Consider the following 19,254-nt stretch of genomic DNA (forward strand, 5'->3'; position numbering starts at 1 on the left):
AAGGCATTACATTTTTGATTACATAAGTTCCAGAAACAAGTATGCATCAATAGTAACTGGTGAAAGCCATAAAGACTTCTGAGAATATATTCACAGAGGTAGAGCTGAAAATAAAACATGTGACAGAGGGTATTTGCTTCATTTTTGAGGTAAAGTGAAGCAGTACCACGTACAATTGCTTTGTATTCAGATTCACATACAGTATGCTCTGGTTAAACAATACCTAGACCAAAGGTCAAAACCTACCATTATGATATCTCTTCTGATGATATTGTATTTGCCTTTTTACAGAATAAAAGAAAAACTTAGAAGGGCACGCCGAGATGGCAGACCTTTGCCAAGGTCAATCCTCTCCAAAATATAATGGGTACCTCCTTCCCTCGTGCTTCACACTTCCACCAAGTTTAATGAAAACTGGGTGAGTAGTTTATCTGTAATCTTGCTGACAAACAAACCAACAAACCGAACAAAAGAATGTAACCTCCATTGCAAAGGTGATAAACACTTGAGAAAGGTGCAAAGAGTTTGTGGATTGGTAATGAATGTGAAATGATGCAAAAGGATGAGCCCTTGAAATATTATCCAATTCTTTATTTAAACGAAGTCTAAATACAAAATAAAACAGCATATATAAGGCTATAAGGCTTCGTAGTTAAGATCCCACAGTATACTTTACAATTACTCTGGTAAATTACCTGGACAATGTCTGTTGGTTAGTTGGTTTTTGGGTCTGCGCACTAATCTGTGGGTCATAGCTCATTTGGAAAAAGGAATCTTACGTTCTGATTATCCCAAGCATCCCCTCGCTTTTAGTTGTGAGTCTTATAAACGGATTAATGCAGGGTCGTTGGTATATTTAGATTTGAATATCCCAACTATTTAGTGAAATGGACACCACAGGTGAACAGCAATGTGCTGCTGAGGGATTTATTGACCAAATCTGACCTTTGCAAAACTAGGAAAAAAATGATAAACGTGATCTGGAAGAACACAACCAAACAAAGGGTCTGGGTCTGTTAGAAGAAGTATAGTACTAATAGTGTGTAAACATGGTGACTCTTGATATATAGAAAGATGGTAATTCATCATTTTTGAGAATACTTGTAAGACAATTAATTATTCATATGGAGAGTTCCGCTTCTAATATGAATTCAACCCATTAACATGCAGGCTGTATACAAACGCATGCGTACATGCACACAAATCTGTAAGCCAGTTTTTCAGCCCTACAATGACGCTGTAAGTTGATGTTGATACCCTGAGTCGAGCACTGTTGTTGCAAAATGTTCTATTATTGTCAGTGTTTTTCAGATGTCTCTAAAATTGTCTCTGTCAGATGCGTTGACAGCATTTGTCAATCATTAGGAGTCTGATTTGTGACATCCCTTAATCAAGAGGCAATGTTATGTTATTTTGTCATCTCTCTTACAAATCAAATCACCACAACATGGTCTCTGTCTGATATGAAGCATTGTGATGCAGGAAGTGTCCTGAAGTTTTGTTGCTGTGCCTTTGCATTTTGTTTTTGAAATTCCTGCGGGTCACTCACAGTTGTTCCAACAGAAAAATGGGTTTTTGATAAAGTAGACAAGAGGGTTCTGAAACATTAACAACGTTTTCTGTCCTTGCTTACGATAAAATGTCTTACTGCTCAAGAATGGATCACATTTCTTCTTTATAAGGAAAATATTGTTGAAAGAATATAATGCAAACAGCCTTTATGTCACAGTTTAGATTTTCAATGTGGTGAGAGGTGAAAATGTGTCGTTTTATTTAAAATAAATTAAAAGCTGTTTCTATATGTACAGGTATGACTTAAAATCAGTCAAGAACCCTCAAATACATATGTGGAGAATGTGTGTGTGTCCCCACTAACAGCCCAATTAATGGTGATGGCATTGTTCTGTAGACGAGGTGAGAGCAGCCCATTATATGTCAGTCTGACTTCGCCTCCTCTCGGCACCCTGATAGGGCTCTTCTCTGAGCAGACTTGTTTTGGAGTAATGCCACAGATGGTGATGAGCCTGTGTAATCCCTGTAGATTTCCACGGTTTATAAACAGCAAGACAAGCAGCAGGTCCCTCCGATCTGAACAAACACTTCTAAATCAGGGGGTGTTTATCATGCCTGTTTGGGGTGGAGGTTGTAATTATTGCAAACAAGAGCAAACATGCAAAGAGAAATGGATTTCACAGATCTAATTGATTAGGGGACGCGCACCAGATTTAGCTGCTGTAACCAGCTCCCCCTCTCATGCCGCAGAGCTGCATGAGACTATTAGATTTATTATAGTTGATAGCACCTGAAGTATTCATCATTTCAAATGAGATGCATTCAAAGCGATACGGGGTGCATTTCATTTCCTAGGGCTGAATCTGAAAAACTTAAGCACAGTTGGAAATGGCTCATTGCTATGTACCTCACAGAAAACAACATATTTTTGCCTCATAATAGTCGAGACCATGAATCTAACCCTGCTTGCACAGACGGAGAGTGTATCGAGATAATTGACAAATTCCTTGGCGAAATGGAATGCTGCGCACGCTGAAAGCGGCTTCAGTGTTTGCCTTCTGTCTGGCGAAAGCATCGCTGCATTTTGATGTATTGTCTCACTCGTGCATATAAACACATTCTTTTTGTCAGGTGACATTCCCCCCCCTACCCCCCCAATTTTCCAGACAACAATAGAAACACCGGGAAATTGGTTTGATCCATGACATGTTGACATTTCATTTGGAGGGATCAATCAAAATCTACCGGCGAAAAGGCTGCATGAAATGTGAAACTGCTAGAAATCAAAAGTTTTTTGGGAATGGTTTAGGAATATTTATCAAGTAAATGAGATATATCAGAGCGGCACACAAATCACAGGAGAACTAATCAAGATTTTTTTTTTCTTGCACTGTTAGTGAGCGATAATAGCCTACCCTGGGGAAATTATTATTATCTGCAAGGCTAGTTTTGTTTTCTGGTGCTTTAATGTGAAACATTTTGATTGTGCGGAAATTACAAATTGGAAAATCTGTTTTGATCGACATTACGTGACATTAAAAATTCTTTCAATGTCTGCGTGAAGCACTGAAATGCAGGCTTTATTTTAAGCGTGCTTTTGTTTTTGTGGTTCACCTTGTATTACATGCACAGCGACTAGAGAGTCATCTAAAATTAGCAGCACAGTTTGAGAAACAGCAGGTAGTGCACCCTCCTAGAGGTGAATTAGCCATTAGCTAAAAAGGCTAATTCACCTCTATAACAGATGTCTTTGTGAGGGTGAAAGTGAATTTGTAAATGGAACACCAACCGAAGTGCTGAGAGAAAATGTGTGGATTGGACCAAAGTGTGTATGAGTAAATGTACAAGGTTGCAGTACAGCTACAGAACAATATCCCCCTTCTGAGTAGATGTAATATATACCAATATGTGATATAGGTTAATATATTTACAAGGGACATAAAAGAGATTCAATTTAAGAATTTCTTACACTTGATAATTGTCAATGAGGTTTTTGCTTGACAGAACACCACCTTGTCCTCTGGGGTCTGGCATTGCTGCCCGGGCAGCTTCGTTTTGACCAGAGAGCACATATCGAAATACTCTCTTTAGAGGAGAGGTGCAAATACATCCTAATGCATCTGTCGTGACACCTGTCAGGTCTGCAAACCGAGCCATAGTTAGCACACAGCGCAGCAACACACTCTAATCACCCTGCTGTGGTCTGACAAGCTGTTTAGATGCATGTTAAAGTTTGAAAAGTTCTGGATAAGTGTAAAAATCTGACCATCAGCATGTTGTTTTATACTGTATTAATTTGTCAATGGTTTGCTTGACCAAAAACATCATTATACAACTTAGCCTGAATGCATGTTTCCTTACGTATCACTTATTTATATCAGTTAATTTTACTTTGATGTGAGCAAAGCTTGTAATTGCGTGTACCTCAGTCATCATGTTTCCTTGATGAAATTTTCATCTATGTATGAATTATGTATTAGTTATGCAAATTGCACTTTTTCTCCAAAACAAAACTCAAGAAAATATATTTTTTTAACTTCACTTTACTTCCATATGTCTGATGCTTGTATTAAACAAACTAAGGGAAAGCCGGAAAGCCTTTTCCAAACACCATAATAATAATATCATTTGCAAACACTACTTATCTGAACGTTACAGAACAAGCAGACCTATCGGTTAAATGTGTTGACCACAGAGTATTACTGCTCCCACATACATCACTCTGTTTAGGCTGAGATGTTTTACATCAGTCTTTCAGTGGTTTGCAAAGTGTGTTAGTCATTCCTTTTAAAAGCCTGAGGCAAAGCGGTGGAGTTCTTAATACACAGGAGTGGGTGCCAGCCACTGGCTGCTGGAGGAAATGGGAAGTAGAGGCCTGTCAAGGAACAGGTACAGTAATGTGCTGTGGGAGAAAATAAGGTTGTGTTTTAAATTAGACAACTTGCAATCTTCTTTGGCACAAACAGGAGGAATATTTTGCCTACAGAATCTGTCTACATGGTGTTGAGTTGACACACATAAGAATGTTGGTTAGGTATGGTAACTATGAGTATAGGCTTAGCCCTCAAGGAGCTGTCACTATTGGGTTTATGCAATCCTGAAGATTTCTTTTTTTCTCGCCCTTATAGCCTGCTGGGCCCTCTCTTACGTCCATACTTGCAATATATAACAGCCGTAGTCTTCTGCTCCAATTTCAACCAGCATTTCTTTAGCTGCATTGGTGGAGCCAGACGGGCCCACAGCTTCGAGGGCTATACTTCTATACTCATAGAAATTTTCAATACGTAACAAATGTTTTATTTTGTATATAGGCTTTGCCGTTTAAGAGCTGCCGCTATTGGGTTGAGCTCCTCTGAAGACAAGCAATCGTGGTCTGGCAAGCAGACCTGCGGGGTAGCCGCTTGCAGGTGGGAGGTCTGACGAGGAAGTAGCCAATCTGGCAGCCGGTACATCGCCAAACACCGTTATACGTATTCATCTTTCTAATTTCTTCACTTGTTGACAAAAAATGGGAGCAGAACTATGATAGGTTGACGTTTAAACATACTGTACATTCAATGATACATTTAAACATACATTTTATTATGTTAGGTGTAGTTTTGCATTTGCTCATCATATTATGATATATACACACTGTATTGATCAGAAAACTATTATCATCAATATTGCTATAGTCAACATCGTTGTGGTCATTGTTTCTATGTGACTCTAAATGATGATTAGATCTGATTTTATTGGTAACCTGCATGGACTCTGCATGCTCTGTTTTGTTTTAACCATTACACACAACAAAACAACAGAATTTAACAAAAATTGAAAACATTATTTATGACAACCCTCATGAAAGTAATCGAGTAGTTTGACGTGGTCCGTTATTACTTTAAAATAATAAAATGATAGTTTTATAGTCCGGAACAAATTTGAATCCTTATTTATGTCGAAGAATATTAGTTGCCATATTTGCATTATATAGCCTAATGCCAATTTCTACAATGTTCAAGATGTGTGACACTAATCACAAACTGCATGCGCCATTCTGTCATACTTATGTGTGTGTGTATACTTGTGTGTGTATGTGTGTGCGTGTGTGAGAGTGAAAGAGAGAGCGATGACAGAAACAGAGGGAGTAGGAGAGAGGGAGAATATGATATCAATACTCAGAGTGACTCAGTAGGGAGAGGATGTAGAGGCAGAAGCTGGCACACAGAAGATTGGCAGCAGGGAACAGATGGTCAGGAGGAGAAAGGAAACATGACCAGGATGTGTAGTTATGCAAAGATAAGCAAAGGAGGTGCTGAGAGTGCTGATGAGCTATGAGACACTGGCATCATAATTCTGTGTATAACACAGCTACCCAAGTATCAAAACTTTTGGTAGCGCTTGCTGTGTCAGACTGCCGAAGAGGTCGTGCAATGCTTCTCAAAGTTGTTACTCATCTTTTCTCATTTAAGCTGATAGACAGCAGATGTGGTCGTTTGATTGATGGAGCTGTTTAGGTTTCATATATCTGGATGTAGTACATCATGTAATATGGGTTTCAGTCAGATTTGTGTTGGAGCTACTAAATGTTGTCCTTCCTCGCTTTCAACGAATGTGATGCAACGACCTTGGTGTTTGAAGTATATGCGCAGACTTTTTTTAGTACTGATAGCAATACCTGGACTTTACTATACCGAGTAACAATCTGATACCAGTGTGTTATTAATATGATGTATGCCTTTCTGTGTGGACTGTGTGTGACTGGGATCATTATTTTATGTGTAGGGCAACACCAGGCTTGACTTAAATATTGATTTCCTAACATTTTTCAAAACAAAATGCAACAAACCTGATCCAGCTATTTGAGTCGGTATCGGACCAATATACGATATCGGTATCAACACTTCTCTAGTTTGAAGCCACATGTCATTTCCTTCCCAACATCATAACTACCATATCATTTGAGCTTGAATCTTCAGTTCAAATGCAAACATTAAATAGCTGTAGAAGCATAATGACAGTAACTGCAGCAATACGTAACAAAACTGAGACTGGGGACTTAGAAGCTCGCTGTTAATCTTGTGCAAGTCCATATCAAAGTGATTCTGGCCCCGATAAGCACAGAGTTAGAAATCCACCACGGGCTGCTAAATCCTGAAATCGGCCCATTTTCCATGCAGTGGTCTGTGAGAACACCAGCTGCTGTGGGCTAACGTGGACGTGAGCCCTAACACAAAGCACTCCACTCTGCATATCCAAGGCACTAGGTTTTGTTTGTATCAGCAAAGGTAGAGAGGTGGAGAGGGGAGCGTCTGCTTGAATACGCCACCGTGGTCCCACGGGGGGAGGAGTGTGCCCTTGAAGAGATGCTTGGTTTGTAAAGTTAAGACAAAAGGCCAGTATTGATTGAATTATCACAATTATTAGTCCTGAAACGGTGCAATAAGGATACAGTAATTACCGTGCTCCTCTCCTGGCTCAAAGGTGACTCATCTTTCACTGGTAGTTTCTCTAGAAAACAGGGTGGCGGTCTGTTGTCTTACAGTGTTTATTTAACATTTCATGTGCAATTAATGAGCCATACTAGGGTTCTGCCCAGTAATGCCGTGATGCGAGTAATACAACAGTGCACTGTGATGCTGTGCTGGATATCCTTGTAAGCACTTCCACATTAAATGGTGCTGAAATATTTTACTCCAGCACAAAGCCTCACAGCCGGAGCTGTAATATATGTCAGATGACTTGAAAACTGAGGGCAATGTTGGATAATGGGGCTTCTAGGGATTATTGTGCAAATATTTATACAATAGTATGCTCCAAGAAAAATCTCAGCTTTCATTATATATAAAAATAGTGTTTAAGGTTTTTGCCTTGTAGTTTGTCTCGTTATATTCTTAATTATCCTAAGCTGCAAAGCGTACTGTACTTGTTGGAATAGAGGACATTGTTGTCCTGGGGCCTGTTTCAACTAACCCAGATCAGAGTAAAACATAGAACAGGTGTTACTCAGCAAAGTGATTATGTGTTGGCCTTAGTTCAGGATTCGTCCTCCTGAAGATATATTACACTACAGATTAAATTATTATTAATTAGTTATTTAGTTGTATAATTTATATGTACAGTGTTTCATAAAATCCCCTTAGACAAAGCTATAGTTAAAAGGCACCCTCTCTTAGTTTACTTAATGGGATCATGATTATGTTAATTGATATTTGTTGAACATCACTTCAGACTATACCAACTACATAAAAAGGTCTCTCCTATGGCTTGTGTTAGTTTCCGACTCTGGAAAAGTGGGGGAAACTGTAAAATTCCACGAAACTACTGAAAGTCTGAACTCTTTAACCAAATCACACACATTTAGGCTATTCTATGTGATAACTGATGTAGTTTTCAATTCCATTCATTGAGCCTCCCCTTAAACTCTTTAATGAAACCAATATTTCAATTCAATATTTTTCACACACTGCACCAGCCCACTGATGGATTACTCTTAAAAACAAAACAAAAAATCCCCTAAGTTTCGCGTAAGGAACGCAATTGTCATCTGTAGCCTTTAAAATAAATATCGTTGTAAAGCCTAAATTGTTCAATTTTTGTTGAGAATTAAAGATTTTTAGTTGCTGTATAGTTCAGCCACACTACCTAGTACTACGAGAAAGTTTTGATTATGACCAATAGGTCAACTAGATAAACCAGGTGGATTTATAGCATTATAGAAATGAACATCTGACAAGCCAATATGTGTAATGACGGTCTAATGTTACTAAAGGGGCTTTGGTTTCCCTTCATCGCTCTCTGTGACATTGCCACACAAAGCTGAATCACTTTTGATGTTATTGTCACTCATCCAGCTGACTAACGCTTCAGCTTGTTGGCAGCATATGGCTGATATCAAGAGTGTATTTTTTAGTTAAGATAGCTGATCAGATTAGACGAACATATGGCTGCACTTTTATTGGAAAACAGTCCTCACAACCAGCGTGTAAAACAATCATCACATGGCACGCTGTGTATATTTGTGTGCATTTGATGCTGAGAATACATGAGGTGCATACATCTCCAGACAACGTATATAAAGGATTAATACTTTTGCTGCACATAATGAAATCCAAAGAATGCTGACTTGCATGTACTTTGGTACAGAAAATCCATTATCAAATGCAGCGGGTCCCAATATCTTGTCGATAAGGCAATAAATGGATGGAATTATATTCTTAAAGGGATGGGGAACACACAGCTCTCATTATAACATATTGTTAAAGTTCAAGCTGTACAAAGCTGAGAGCAGGTGTTATTTCCCAGTGGAGCACTGGCATCAAAAAACTGTGTGTTAGACATACTGGATCATAACACGCTCATATGGAGAGCAGTATACATATTGCGCTACTGTTGTACTGTAGTCTGGAAAGTCACCATACATACATGGACAGTCATAGTAATTGGCAGTGATGCAAGAAAGCCATGATATTTTCACATCATTCAGAGAAATGGCAATACATCTAAATGCTCCCTGTTCATCTTTGTCTTGCAACACATGCTGCACATCATTACACAGAAGCAGGAAGCAGAATAATGAAAATGATTTGTGGACTGACATATTGGTGTGTATCTCATTATGATTATGTAGTGCTAACAAAGACACTATATCCTTCCTAAACATGCTGCTATTTGCAACTTCTTTTACACGATCAAGAAAAAAGTATGTGGAGAACGTCAAACTAATGGGACATACCATCCACACATGCCACTGTAGCTCTACTCTATATTCTCAGGTAGGATGTTAGGCATATGTCAGTTCCAGTTTTCTGTAATGTTGCGATAAAGTATGACATAATCATGGAAAAAGTCCTGCAACTAAACTACCTCCCACAGCAGCATTAATATGCCAGGAAACCTTTCAGAACTAAATAACCCCCAACTTTCAACAGAGGGAGACAGAAGTGCTTGATCATGTGTCTGATGAAAAACGGGATTAAAAATTGTAATCTCAGTGACAACATTTGCATTATGTATTGAGTATGTTGTTACTGGGGGATGGGAGCTCGGCCAGGCTTCCACAGTGATCAGTCTTTGTATTCCTGTTCTACTCCCTCAAGCTACGCAGCAAACTGCCTTGCTTTTGTGCGCTTTTGTGAGTGACTTTCAATTGAATCTGATGAATTCATTTATCAAGGATGTTTTTGGAGCTCTTTGGTGTGACACCTGAACATTTAAATCTCATTGCTTTCTCATGATATTTCTGAATCCTAATAACACACGTGCATACTGGGAACACAATGTTTGATGCAGCGTTTTCAAATACGTACGACTCTTCTGTGGTTACATGCAGAGTTGTATACATCTTGTTGAAACCAGGTGCATTTAAAGTGACCTTTTGTTGGGTTAAACCTATCCAGTGCAGAGCTTGGTAAACCAAAACCAGATAGGAAATTTTCATGCACTATTGATTCACCTCTTTGTTTTGTGCTCTCTAATTAAAGCCACATTTGTCATGGGAATGTGTAACAGTACTGTCCAATTTAGGTGGTTTGAACTCTGCTTGTCCAATAAGTCAGCTGAAGAGGAAATACTATTAATAGTTAGAGCTCAAGAAATACTGGATGTTTGAGGCCAATACCAGAACTTCAGACTAACTCTTTACATTCATTCAACTCTTTAACTCATACATATTTTTCATTTAGCATCATTTCGGTGCACAATTTCTTCATTTTGATTTTCCGTTCCGTCGCCCGGGGAGGAGTACAGGGCGTAGTTTCACACACCCCACCAACATTCAGTGTTTCAATTAAATGTGTATAAATATCTTTGCATACTACATAAAAAAAAAAATATATATTTTTTACATAAAGCCTTACATTTTATTATGACAGCATAACGACCCAGACAGAGCAGTGCATTTCACAGTTGAAAATTTAACTTGATGGTCTTTGGTGGACAACCTGTAATGGCAACACTGTTTATTATCTCAAATACCTTCAATCATGTACTATCATCTTTACTGCCAACGCATGCACCAATACCAATATATCTGCAATAAGCTAATATTTTGTTGATGTATCAGTGAGGATATACAATAATTTGCAATGTCTGATTGTCACAGTGACCTCTACATTATTAATGTGGAGTTTTTATGTAATGTTTCAGGATATATACGAGGAAAGAAAAGAAAAGACAAATCGATTTTGTACAGTTTTACCTTTTAAATCTCCATTCTTTTATAAACAGAAAAACATGTTCTATGCAGGTGAGACAGTGTGTCAAGACTATTACTAAAGTCGTCGTTGTTATTAAGTTCTATCTTGTTGAAAAATGTAATGTTAACTCTAAAGAATTTAATCCCAAATGCTAAATGTCTTATTTATTGCTTAAATGACTAAAAGATTGACACAACCCATGTCCGGATCCTGTGTGCAGCACTTCGTCACTCGACATTTACATAAAGCATTCAGCCTTCACGACTGCTGTCATTCAGGCCCATCCTGAAATGGATTGTGCACCGAGTATGTCTGGATGAGTTGTTTTTCAATCAGCCCGGAGGATTAAATGCTATCAGTGACAGGTTAATGCATATTAATGTAACTCAGCTTAGCCTAAACTATTGTCTTTTACCTTTGTTTGGATCCTCTCTTGTAGACTTGAACATAGAATCTCGTATTCTATTTTTTAGTGAAAACTACGTATTGTCAATGGAATTCAAGGATCAAAAGGTACTGTGGCTGGTGACCTTGCTAAATCTGACAATGCACACAATATTTGAAATGATGCAGAGAGCACAGAGTAGTATGCAGTATAACGTCCTAGAGATAAATGCAAAGGAGAACGTGCTCCTCTGCATTACAGATCTGTGTCAGCACCTCAAGCTTTTTCTGCTGAACCCACATGGTCAATAAATTCTCGCTGTTTAAAAGACGCATGAGTAGAATTCTACTCTCAAAGATCTAATGAAATGACGAGGAATTGACCTTCAGGACACATGGGATTGATTCTTTACCACCATCCTCATGGTGATTGACTTTGTATAGTAGCTTTGAATTACATTATGTATTGAGAATGTATGGCACACAAGAGTGTTCAGTCTTTCAAGGTTTACTGTTGAAAGGCAACAATGGTTCCCAAGGGATTAGTGATGTGCAAGGTTCCAAGTTAAAAGGCTAAAATGCAACATCAGCATGCAGAAGTAAATGAGCGCACGTCTTTTAAAAGGCCCCCATTTGGCCTATTCTGATTAAACGCCATGATGGATTAGAACATGAGGAAAAACACATACATTTCTTGGTTGGCAATAAAAATTATTGATCCAAGTGATTGCTTGTTTAGATAATGAGCGTCACATGTCATTTGCATGTATTCCTACTGAAAGAAAAGCTGATGATTTAAAAGCCTGGAATATAGTTTTTTTGCACTGCAGCTTTTTCGAAGGTGATACGGCCAGGTCAGCAATTTGATTTGAAGTGGGAGTGGCGTGGAAGGCCACTGTGCAAAATTGAACCAAATTTGACCGGCAGCATGTTAAACCATGTGTAAAATCCTTGCGATGGGCTGAGAAAACCATCCCTGGCTGGAGCAGCTGCTTTCCTCCCACCTCTGTCTTTAGGGATGGTCACACTCATGTGCACCGATCATTGGAGCCTTTGAAGGAAGAGGGATGTCCAGGAGCTCATTAACCTCCCCTGTGCCGTGCACTGATTCCTGACACGCGTGTCGACACCAGGTCACAACCCCTGGGGAAAGCAAACGCGTTTTCACACAATATAGGCAGGTCTTTTTGTGGCCACTGCATGCTGTCCTTTATTTATTTATTTTTTTAATTGTATTTCCAAGACTCCAATGTGCATTCTAGAATTCCCCAAGTGTTAATAAGTGTCAATTTTGCAGTGACACATATTTTGAGTCGTCTAATGTTGACTGCAGGCTTGTGTGTCTGCTAACAAAGCTGTAATGGTTCTGTGGCGGCTGTGTTCGAAACTGTCTAAAAGTGTTAAATTAACTCTGCTTGCTGTGGGCATATTTTAATACATTAAATCACTGGCATGGATTTTTTGCTCTCTCACAGTTAAGGCTAACACTGTCAAAAACATGGAGGAGAGAGCATCATCATTATTTCCTTTTAGCGCCTTAGAGAGGGCGTGTGGTTGGCACCTCTGACCTTATTAAACTATATATTTTAGTATTTTTTATGATGGGCCCAAACTGACACCTTATTCCTGCAGAGGCGTATTGCTCTGCTCCGACATTTGCTAAATTATCCTTCCAAAACTCATCAGAGGATTACTGATGTACCCTCTCGAAATTGCTGTAAGAAAGTAACCCGTATGTGACACGGTGTAATTGTTTCGACAGTTTGCCACAGATCAGAACTATTTCTAGGTGTTCTCCATTGGTGAAGCGTCTTCATTAGTCAAAAAGCGTGGGCGGGACTCTTGCTCTCTGCAGCGAGTCAAAGAGAAAGGCAATAAAGGGAGGCAGGAGCTGCACTTTGCCGACGAGCATCTCTGCCGTCCTGCTAGACTACAGTCATCACAGCCCCCCAGGATCTGCGAAACAAAAAATACACAGGGACTTCTCTGGAAAAGGCAGAGTTCATCAATGTGACTCCGGTCAGTCCGAAATTGCGCCGTTTACCTGGATAAGTCCATCCCGAGGAGAAGAGACAGCAAGAAAGAGAGAGAGAGAGACAGAGACGAACGGGAGTGGAGTGTCGACGTAATAGAATTGTGAAGGAAAAGAGAAGAATATGATTGTCAAGCGGCACTTGATCTTCATCCTTTACAGCCTCTGTGCAAGCGTCTTTAAAGGTGAGCGCTGGATGTTGCTGTATAGAGACGGGCGTGGTGCTTGGAGGTGGCGGCTGCGTTAAGTGTAGCCTAAAGCCCATATGTGCTCATGTCACACGTGAGTTCAAGTACACAGTAGACAGAGAGTTGATTTGCCTTATTTTTACAAATGCTGTGCGTTTGCGCAGCAGTTTTGGCCGGAGGACGGCTGTCGTTGTGTGCTGGAATGCCTGGAAGTTGAATTGTGTGTGCAATGAAAAGCAGTATGCGTCTGCACAAGTTTTTTTTTTTTTTTGTATCGGAGACAACTTGGATGTTGCTCTCCCTTTGGTAGTAAGTGACAAATAAAACATCCGGCTGTAGATGAGTCGCCTTTCACTCTCATCCTGTATGTTCGTTCGTCCAGTGCTGTCCCCTGAAGCTGACACAGGGATGCACGAAAGGTTACAGCAGCTGGTGGCGTGCGTCTTGTTTGTTGTGAGAGCGGCGTCATTGACTGAATCGTTTTTAAGTCGTACTGTCGGGTTTCTCTGGGCCTTTTTTAAAGTCATTTCACTCATAACATCAGTGACTTTGCAGAGGGGACAATAAGTCTCCGATACAGCCGTGGCTGCATTTGAGTTGAGCTTTTGTCTCCAGCGCGGCCAGTTTGCGCACCATGTTTTTAAGTGCGCGCGCGGACGCGTTCTCCAGGCTATACGCATTAGCCTACTGACCGCGCAAACCATGTAGTCGCTCATTCAAAGTTCGGGCTGCTGGGAATAGACGCAGGTAAGATTCGCGTAATGCATCTCTGCAGCCAGGCGTCAGTGTCGACAACTCCCTCAACTCCCCACACACCGTCCCGCTCTTGGACATGCTTGCGCAGCCACCGCCCTGTAGGCGACCAGTGCGCAGATACATAACGCCTACAGCAGAGGAGTATGGCAGGGACTCCCAAATCTAAGCAAACAAAGAAAAATATACTGAGTCCAATTCCACTAGATTCTGTCCTAGATGACAGCAGGGGGAAGATTTGTCTTTGTCACTGCTTATTCAGAGGACTGTAGGGAGGAGACAATAGAAGATGATACTGACAGTGACCTGTGATCCGAGTGTTAATCCTAAAAAGCTGATGAATCTAATGAGTTAATTAGTTAGTTCATTATGATTATTATTTTTGCTTTTGGCCGTCTTTCCCTGCGGCAAGTTGTGACCCCACGCATTTGTTCAATCCCAGCGAGTTGTCAAACTTGAGATGTCATCAAGTGGCTATATATCCAGCTGTGGCCTGATGACACATTCATCTGGCGCCGTGCCCTCTGACAAAAGTAAGATAAGCATTGTGTTTTGCTTGCTCTGCGACAGAAGGAACACAGTGTGCACACAGTTTAAAAGCAGTTTTCAGGAAAAACTGCTTTTCAGAAAAACACCCCTCCTGTGGAGTGGATTGTGGTTAGGGTTAAATGATCATGCATGGTTTTGTTTTAGATGATTTGCTAACATTCAGGCAGCCTTTTGTGTCTGACCATGTCAGCATTGTATGAAAATGAACTTGCAGATACCTGGAACTCGCTTGGAAAACCTTTTAGATGGTGCATTCAATGATACTCCGTTATCTGGGATATGAGAGATAATTGGCCTCCAATAAGAATTGCATTGATGGGTTATTTAGTAAGGTAATGCAAAGTAAATATCAATGATATTTAAGGATGGTAATGTGAATGTGGTAAGATCTTGCATGACCAGGTTGTTGTTTGTCAGCAGAGCGTGAGCACATGCAAACAGCCCCTCCTTACAGAGCATTACCACACAAGAAGAACAAAAAACTGTAGATGGACTTCATGGTCAGTTACCCGGATTACCTATGTTAAGGTTACGGTTCTACAGGAGGATTTTAAAGCTATGCTGAAATGAATGGAAACAGTTGAAACTGCTTGGATGCTTTGGAAAATGGTTGGAAGTAATATTCTGCAAGTGAGTTATAGTTAAAGGGCGATATGGAACTTCACTAGTATGATTATTTAAGGTTTGATGTGGGCTGCCCTGGATGCTCTATCTCAGTTTTATAGACTGAAGTTAAATCCAGAATAATAAATCAAACATGAAAAAATGTTCAGCTGCAAATCTTGACTTTAAAATGAGAGTGTACCATTGCAGGCTTGAAGTGATTTGCTCTTACAGTAGTTTATGGCTGAACTAATCAACTAATCACTTCACCATCTTTATCTCTTTTAGTGATAAATGACCGCATTATATTGCTGTTTCAACATTTAGATGTATCAGAGGTCTGTGCTAAAACTATGCTTTAGAGTCCATCTATAAATTCTGCAACGTGTACAGCAAAAGCTTGAAGGACGAGCATTTGTTGCAATAATACCATTAGCATCAAGAGCTAACACAACAGTGTTGAGTAGAAGTGGACAACAGAATGCTAGCCCATTTTGCAACAGATTTGGGTTCATGACATCCTGCCAGAGAGAACAGGGCACATAGAGGGTTTTATCATCTTGTCCAAAAGCTCTACTAAGATATTGCCCACTTCAAGGGCTACTTTAATTATTTATACTATGTGGCTTAAATTTAGACAACTAGGAGCGCCCAGGGCAGTGTGCCAAAAGTCTGTGGAGAAAGCTCCTGGAGAGCACACACCTCCAACAAGGCTGCACTCCAAATTTGTTATTAAAATGGTAAAAAAAATACATGTTTCATCTGCATTGGGATTAGGATCTGCTGCAAAATACACAGAGGTGGGGAATGATTGAATACATGTGCCAGATTGTTTTCATTTAAAGAGCAGTTTGGGAGTAGTAGATAGTCTGTGGCGAATATTCTAAGAATTCCCTATCTTGCGGTGTTAACAAGCCCATTTAACAAACTGCTGACGTGCATCTAGATCTTGCTCAGGCCATGGCTTCACCTCTGAGCAAATTCCATTACAATCTGTCGAATGAATGTTTGAGATGTCGTGCCTGCTAACAGACAACAAACCAACAAATGGGGCTGAAGACATAACCTCTTCGGCGAAGGTAACGCGGTTCATGCGTCCTCCGCGCCATCACAGCCTAATCGACAGTTAAATTGCTGTGCGCCGCATCACACACTGCAGTGATACTGTGGACAAGACCTCAGCCTTAGCAGCTCTGTTCATGCTCCATAATTCTGTGAGTCCTTTCATGCAGGCTCATCCCTCTTGGAACAACTACGCCATTAGTATTTTGCTTAAATGCATTGCTGGACTCTTATCTATAGCTGCAGCCGCCTATGGAGTACTACGCTGCCTAAATGTTTAATATGCTGTAGTGACAGAATAGATTTATTCTTATGTAGAGTTAGTGTAAATCTATTGTCCTCCTCTCTATTGTGCGTCCTGCCTTGTGCTCAAGCTCTGAGTGTGAGGCCCTGCTATGTCCGTATGTGCACCAGTAATAACTTATGCCACTCCGTGAGGTGTTGTTGAATCACTGCACCAGAGTCATCACACAAACATGTTTCACCAAAAGGCAGCTGACACCTGACAGACTTGTCAGAGCTAGGTAACAGCTTAGGTGGCAAGCCAGCTATTAATGCTAATTAGCCATGTGGTGCGGCTATACTTGGTCTCTTTACCTGTGGGCTGGTTACGCCAGACATGTACGTTTTATCGTCGGTGCGTTTCTTTGTTGGTCGCAGCTTCTCTGGTTTGGTCTGACATTCCTTCCTCACAAGTGTTTCATCACTTTTCTTCTCACAGAGCCCAAAAAGCTCCCATACCGCCAAGGGAACTTTTCTTTTGTTTGAGCACGGAGCCTTTCATCATTTCTTATCTCGTCAGATATTTTGGCGTGTACAACCTGCAGGTGACGTTTTTGCGTTGGTGTGTGTTTGACCATAACGTGTGGGGGCAGTAATGAGGGCAACGCGTAGAATAAATGAAAGTGTCTGGCCTTTTTTTTTTTTCTTACAGCATTTAATCTGGTATCAAAACCACAGATATCAAAACCGCAGACAAAGAGAGACAAGGAGGTTGGCTTGAGGATGAATAATTCTCTCATAATGTAAATGAAAAAATGTCTTCCCTGATTAAGGAGGGAATTGAGGCAAGTCATTAAAAATGCAAAAGTGCCTTGTAAAACGTTTGATATCTCCTTCAAATATTGGCCCAAAAGTAGACCCATCCATTTCTGAGGGTTAAGACCACGACCGTGATTATTAGATTGGATTTGTGAAATTAATGAGACCGGTAGAACAGGATATCATGTCATCCCTACAACCTTGTGTGATTATATGAGATAAATTGTTTGACAAAGTTATAGAATTATTATTAAAAAGTTACATTGAAAGCATCTCAAAACATGTCAGAAATGCCACTCCACATTTGCCGGACCACTGAACAAATTGATGATCCTCAAAACCATATACATTTTCAAAAAGTAGCACCTGCATGTGGAAAATTGTATTTGTCATTGAATCATAATCAAGCAACTAAAAATGCTTCAGCAGAAAGGCAACGTTTGAAACATTGCCTAGAATTTAAATCCAAAGCTCTTTCATAAACAAGTATGCACAGTAAGTGCATGCATATTAATGCACACATAACACATCATACAACGCTTTTCATTATTTAAATGTTTTCATTTGCATTCACCGGGATGGATATGCCAACTGATAAGAACAAAATACATTGAATGTACATGAATTTTAACACTTTCTGGTCTGTAAGCATATGGTTAGGATTCTGAGTAGTACGTATCACTATCCAATCAGCTTCCACCAGCCTAACAATAGTGTAAAATATTGATTGTGTAGAAAAACAAAATATTGTGTTTTCAGAATTTCAGAGGGCCAGGATTAAAATCATGCATCAAAATGTCTCCTTTTAGCTTTCTTGGACAGCCTACAGTTGTCTGGGGCAGAAACCAGCTTATTATACAGTAGAGTATAGGGTGAGGATTCCAGCAGCAGCTTTCACAACACTGGGACTGTGGACATAGATGTGAAGAAGTGTCCTACCTGCACAGTCCATTTGTTATTTTGAGTAGTACAGGATTTATGTCACAATAGAATTTCCAGCTTGGATCGGGGTGTATCGAACATCTCTCGAAATTAAAACATGTTGGACCCAAGCGAGAGCGAGCCCCAAATTGTCATATATTGTGAGAGACACAGGAAGCCCTTGAGATGTATGCACGGGCGCATCTCCCATGGATTGGAATAATCAGGCAGCAGGAACAACCCGGCGGAGCTGAAGGGAAGGTATGGCAGAGGAAGGTGCTTTACAGTCAAGGATACCCGTTGCTCAGTGCTCAGGGTTAGCTTAACCCTGCAGAGCGTCTCCCAGCTGCCAAGTGCTGGCTCTGGTGCTGTTCTGTATACCACTGCAAATGAATAATCCAGTAAAGGGGACAAATGTGCTCCGAAAGAGCCGCTGCTGCCCCGCTTGCCTTCTGTTGACAGATATACATCTGTAGGGATAAGCCTCAAGCCAGAGGCAAATGTGCTCAGACAAGTGAGGAAGGGGCTTAAAGATTAGCTGCTTGCTTCCCCAACCAAGTCGCGTGCTGTCAGTCTCTCTTCGCTATGCTCTTTGTCATAGCGCTTTTACACGCCATGGCCCCTCCGAGTGGGTATAGGCTTAGCAATGAAGACGATAGACTGTAAGGGCAATTATAGTACTAAAGATTATTTTGACCCGAGTTTGAGCAAAAGAGGTGAAGAGATTTTTCTACTTCCAGGAAAGCCTGTCTCAAGATACTCATGATACGTTTAAAGCCACGATTGGTCACGCTGAAAAGTAGTTAAAGCAGTGCTTACATCAATCTCAGGCTCCTGAAGAGGCACCTGCGTTCACATATCTTAAAAGGGAAATCTCCCGTAGAACAGAATTTACATGTGTTCCTATGGTCTCGGGACAGCTGAGTCAATACAAAACTCAATCTTAACATGAACGACTAGCTGCCGAAGCTGAAAGCCAAGTATTTCATTTGTCAAGTCATCAAGCAGCAGATACTCTATTTACAACACAAGG

At 40.3% G+C, this 19,254-nt stretch overlaps 1 protein-coding gene across 3 annotated transcripts in view; it reads left to right on the forward strand.

The window, feature by feature from the left end:
• The first annotated feature begins 12,969 nt into the window (after window positions 1-12,969).
• cadm2b (cell adhesion molecule 2b) overlaps window positions 12,970-19,254 on the forward strand; it is a 128,441-nt gene continuing 122,156 nt past the window's right edge. For all 3 annotated transcript variants that reach the window (XM_031863625.1, XM_031863627.1, XM_031863626.1), the window contains exon 1: window positions 12,970-13,289. In XM_031863625.1, coding sequence (XP_031719485.1) covers window positions 13,229-13,289 — 61 coding nt within the window. In that variant the 5' untranslated portion in view covers window positions 12,970-13,228. The remainder of the gene's footprint in view (window positions 13,290-19,254) is intronic.

The sequence above is a fragment of the Anarrhichthys ocellatus genome, unplaced genomic scaffold (genome assembly GCF_004355925.1).
Source record: "Anarrhichthys ocellatus isolate YVR2014 unplaced genomic scaffold, GSC_Weel_1.0 scaffold29, whole genome shotgun sequence".
NCBI classification, from domain to species: Eukaryota; Metazoa; Chordata; class Actinopteri; order Perciformes; family Anarhichadidae; genus Anarrhichthys; species Anarrhichthys ocellatus.